This window comes from Callionymus lyra, chromosome 16 (genome assembly GCF_982586985.1).
Source record: "Callionymus lyra chromosome 16, fCalLyr1.hap1.1, whole genome shotgun sequence".
In the NCBI taxonomy this organism is placed as follows: Eukaryota; Metazoa; Chordata; class Actinopteri; order Syngnathiformes; family Callionymidae; genus Callionymus; species Callionymus lyra.
In genome coordinates this window covers 24,734,846-24,739,845 of record NC_141833.1, presented here as the reverse complement: position 1 = coordinate 24,739,845, position 5,000 = coordinate 24,734,846, and the positions used below count along the sequence as shown (strand labels likewise).

The 5,000-nt window shown below is 42.0% G+C and overlaps 1 protein-coding gene across 3 annotated transcripts in view; it reads left to right on the top strand.

Moving 5' to 3' along the window:
• adgrl2b.1 (adhesion G protein-coupled receptor L2b, tandem duplicate 1) overlaps nt 1-5,000 on the top strand; it is a gene marked incomplete at its 3' end in the record, with an annotated part of 112,935 nt that overhangs the window by 86,612 nt on the left and 21,323 nt on the right. For all 3 annotated transcript variants that reach the window (XM_087810408.1, XM_087810409.1, XM_087810407.1), the window contains 3 exon segments: nt 584-706; nt 1,777-1,976; nt 2,465-2,638. In XM_087810408.1, coding sequence (XP_087666534.1) covers nt 584-706; nt 1,777-1,976; nt 2,465-2,638 — 497 coding nt within the window.

The window sequence follows — 5,000 nt, the reverse complement described above, 5'->3', positions numbered from 1 at the left end:
GAACATCATGAGTTCTTCACCGTCTCTGGGGCTCAGATGATGTTCCTCAGCAGAGGCTCAGATGTTCCTCACACCTTCAGGAAGTTGTGATGAAAACAGTGGTTTCTGTGAAGGAAGTTCAGATGAAATGATGATTTGACCAGAAGAATCTCAGAGTCTGAGCTTCTCACGATCTTCATGAACAGAACATTGTCTCTTCGTAGTTACACTCAATGGTTATTCATTTATTCAATTCCCTATTTTTTGACCTTGTTCTGAAGCCACACGAGCGACGGATGAATCCTTCAAAAACCTCTTAAATCCAGATGGAACTCCAGTGAAATGCAAACAGTTTCTTGTTCTCAGCAGTGAATTGAACTTCCGTGAAACGTCTCATTCTTGAAGGTTAAACTCAAGGTTGTCCACGTCAGGTGTTTGTTTCTGAAGAAGGCTGGAGTGAAGTGAGGGCAGACGCCCAAACGTGACCCTCAGTCATGTGACACATCGAATCATCTGAAGCCAACGAGTAGAAGCTCGAGGAGATAAAGATGTTTCCGTGAAGGACTCTTCACGATAACAACGTCTCAACATCTGGTGTCTCTAGTGCTGGACGTGTACGTGGTGAGCACTGAAGGGCAGGTCCAGGACTTCAGGTTCCCTCAGAGCAGCAGAGGTGGAACCAGTCTTCGGCTCTCGTCCAACACGGTCAAGGTCAACAGCAAGAACGGTGAGAAAATGTTGTTTGTTGTTAATGTTGTCATAGGATTGTTTATTTCCTCCATGTTGTTATATATTGTTATTATAGTTTTGTTTATTTCCTACTTGTTGTTATATATTGTTATTATAGTTTTGTTTATTTCCTCCATGTTGGTATATATTGTTATTATAGTTTTGTTTATTTCCTACTTGTTGTTATATATTGTTATTATAGTTTTGTTTATTTCCTCCATGTTGTTATATATTGTTATTATAGTTTTGTTTATTTCCTACTTGTTGTTATATATTGTTATTATAGTTTTGTTTATTTCCTCCATGTTGGTATATATTGTTATTATAGTTTTGTTTATTTCCTACTTGTTGTTATATATTGTTATTATAGTTTTGTTTATTTCCTCCATGTTGGTATATATTGTTATTATAGTTTTGTTTATTTCCTACATGTTGTTATATATTGTTATTATAGTTTTGTTTATTTCCTCCATGTTGTTATATATTGTTGTTATAGTTTTGTTTATTTCCTACATGTTGTTATATATTGTTATTATAGTTTTGTTTATTTCCTCCATGTTGTTATATATTGTTGTTATAGTTTTGTTTATTTCCTACATGTTGTTATATATTGTTATTATAGTTTTGTTTATTTCCTACTACCTACTACTATTTATATCATCTTTTCCGATGCAGTAGAAACGTGTGGAAAACATCAAACTATTGATCCATCATGAAATGAAGAACTAAATATATTTAAAACACATGTTGATGTGTTTCTACGTCTTCACGTTCATTTTTGGAACAAATAGTTTCTACTGTTGACAAGTAAAGAAAAGTGTGAGCTGAGGAACTGGTGAGGAACTGGTGAGGAACTGGTGAGGAACTGGTGATGAACTGGTGAGGAACTGGTGAGGAACTGGTGAGGAACTGGTGAGGAACTGGTGAGGAACTGGTGAGGAACTGAAGAACGCTGGAGAACCATGAGTTTAGATCTATTGATGAATTGTAAAGAAAGATCCTCTGATAACAATGAACAGTCTCTGGTGATTTTCTCCACAGAAGATTTAACTTGTGCTTCTTCTGCAGGTGTAGCCAAGCTGGTGTTCGTCCTCTACAAACATCTGGGTCAGTTCCTCAGCACGGAGAACGTCACCGTGCGAGGAGACGTCACCAAACGTAACCTTTCGCTCACCGTCAACTCGCACATCCTGTCGGCCTCCATCACCAGGGAGTCCAGTCGAGTCTTCGTGTCGGAGCCGGTCGTCTTCACGCTGGAGCACCTGGACGTGAGTGAGACACGCCACCTGAGCATGATCGTGTCGTGAGACGTGTCGTGAGACGTGTCGTGAGACGTGTCGTGAGACGTGTCGTGAGACGTGTCGTGAGACGTGTCGTGAGACGTGTCGTGAGACGTGTCGTGAGACGTGTCGTGAGACGTGTCGTGAGACGTGTCGTGAGACGTGTCGTGAGACGTGTCGTGAAACCTGACGTGAAACTAACAAACCTGTACGTCTTTAGTTTCTATCACTTGTTATCGAGAGACGTTAGTAAATATCTTTTATTGTATTTATTCACATGAACTTGCAGATGTTACAAAGTTCAAGCGTCAAAGCTTTGGTTATAAATGTGTATTTTTAATCTCATAACTTATAACTTCGTGGTCTGTTGATGGTTTTATGAAACATTTTTAGAATCAAACATACAAATCAAATGATAAACATGTGAATGTTATTGGAAAAACAAAGTGACCTTGAACAAGTCTTTCTTCTTGTAGAAGCAAAACTACTTCAACCCCAACTGCTCCTTCTGGAACTACTCGGAGCGAAGCATGATGGGATACTGGTCGACTCAGGGCTGCAAACTGCTGCAAACCAACAGCAGCCACACCAGCTGCTCCTGCAGCCACTTGACCAACTTCGCCGTCCTCATGGCTCGTCGTGGGAACCTGGTGAGTTCTGAGCATCATGATAAGAGCAGGAGGAGGAGATGAGGAGGAGGAGGAGATGAGGGGAGTAGGAGGAGGACGAGATGAGGGGAGCAGGAGGAGGACGAGATGAGGGGAGGACGAGATGAGGAGGAGATGAGGGGAGGAGGAGGACGAGATGAGGGGAGTAGGAGGAGGACGAGATGAGGGGAGCAGGAGGACGAGATGAGGGGAAGAGGAGGAGATGAGGGGAGGAGGAGGACGAGATGAGGGGAGGAGGAGGACGAGATGAGGGGAAGAGGAGGAGATGAGGGGAGGAGGAGGACAAGATGAGGGGAGGAGGAGAAGGTCTTGAAACCAGCGCAATATAACGTGACCTTGTGCCGACATGATGACTGACATGATGACTGACATGATGACTGACATTATGAACGACATGATGAACGACATGGTGAACGACATGATGAACGACATGATGACTGACATGATGAACGACATGATGAACGACATGATGACTGACATGATGAACGACATGATGACTGACATGATGACTGACATGATGACCGACATGATGAACGACATGATGAACGACATGATGACTGACATGATGACTGACATGATGACCGACATGATGAACGACATGATGACTGACATGATGAACGACATGATGAACGACTTGATGAACGACATGATGAACGACATTATGAACGACATGGTGAACGACATGATGAACGACATGATGACTGACATGATGACTGACATGATGAACGACATGATGACTGACATGATGACTGACATTATGAACGACATGATGAACGACATGATGAACGACATGATGACTGACATGATGACTGACATGATGACCGACATGATGAACGACATGATGACTGACATGATGAACGACATGATGAACGACTTGATGAACGACATGATGAACGACATTATGAACGACATGATGAACGACATGGTGAACGACATGATGAACGACTTGATGAACGACATTATGAACGACATGATGACTGACATGATGAACGACATGATGAACGACATGATGACTGACATGATGAACGACATGATGAACGACATGATGAACGACTTGATGAACGACATTATGAACGACATGATGAACGACATGATGAACGACATGATGAACGACATGATGAACGACATGATGACTGACATGATGACTGACATGATGAACGACATGATGAACGACATGATGACTGACATGATGACCGACATGATGAACGACATGATGAACGACATGATGAACGACATGATGAACGACATGATGAACGACATGATGACTGACATGATGAACGACATGATGAACGACTTGATGAACGACATGATGAACGACATGATGAACGACATGATGAACGACATGATGAACGACATGATGACTGACATGATGAACGACATGATGAACGACATGATGAACGACATGATGAACGACATGATGAACGACATGATGAACGACATGATGAACGACATGATGACTGACATGATGAACGACATGATGAACGACATGATGACTGACATGATGACCGACATGATGAACGACATGATGAACGACATGATGAACGACATGATGACTGACATGATGAACGACATGATGAACGACTTGATGAACGACATGATGAACGACATGATGAACGACATGATGAACGACATGATGAACGACATGATGACTGACATGATGAACGACATGATGAACGACATGATGAACGACATGATGAACGACATGATGAACGACATGATGACTGACATGATGAACGACATGATGAACGACATGATGACTGACATGATGAACGACATGATGAACGACATGATGAACGACATGATGACTGACATGATGACTGACATGATGACTGACATGATGACTGACATGATGAACGACATGATGAACGACATGATGAACGACATGATGAACGACATGATGACTGACATGATGACTGACATGATGAACGACATGATGAACGACATGATGACTGACATGATGACTGACATGATGACTGACATGATGACTGACATGATGAACGACATGATGACTGACATGATGAACGACATGATGACTGACATGATGACTGACATGATGAACGACATGATGAACGACATGATGACTGACATGATGACCGACATGATGACTGACATGATGACTGACATGATGAACGACATGATGAACGACATGATGACTGACATGATGAACGACATGATGACTGACATGATGACTGACATGATGAACGACATGATGAACGACATGATGACTGACATGATGAACGACATGATGACTGACATGATGACTGACATGATGAACGACATGATGAACGACATGATGACTGACATGATGAACGACATGATGACTGACATGATGACTGACATGATG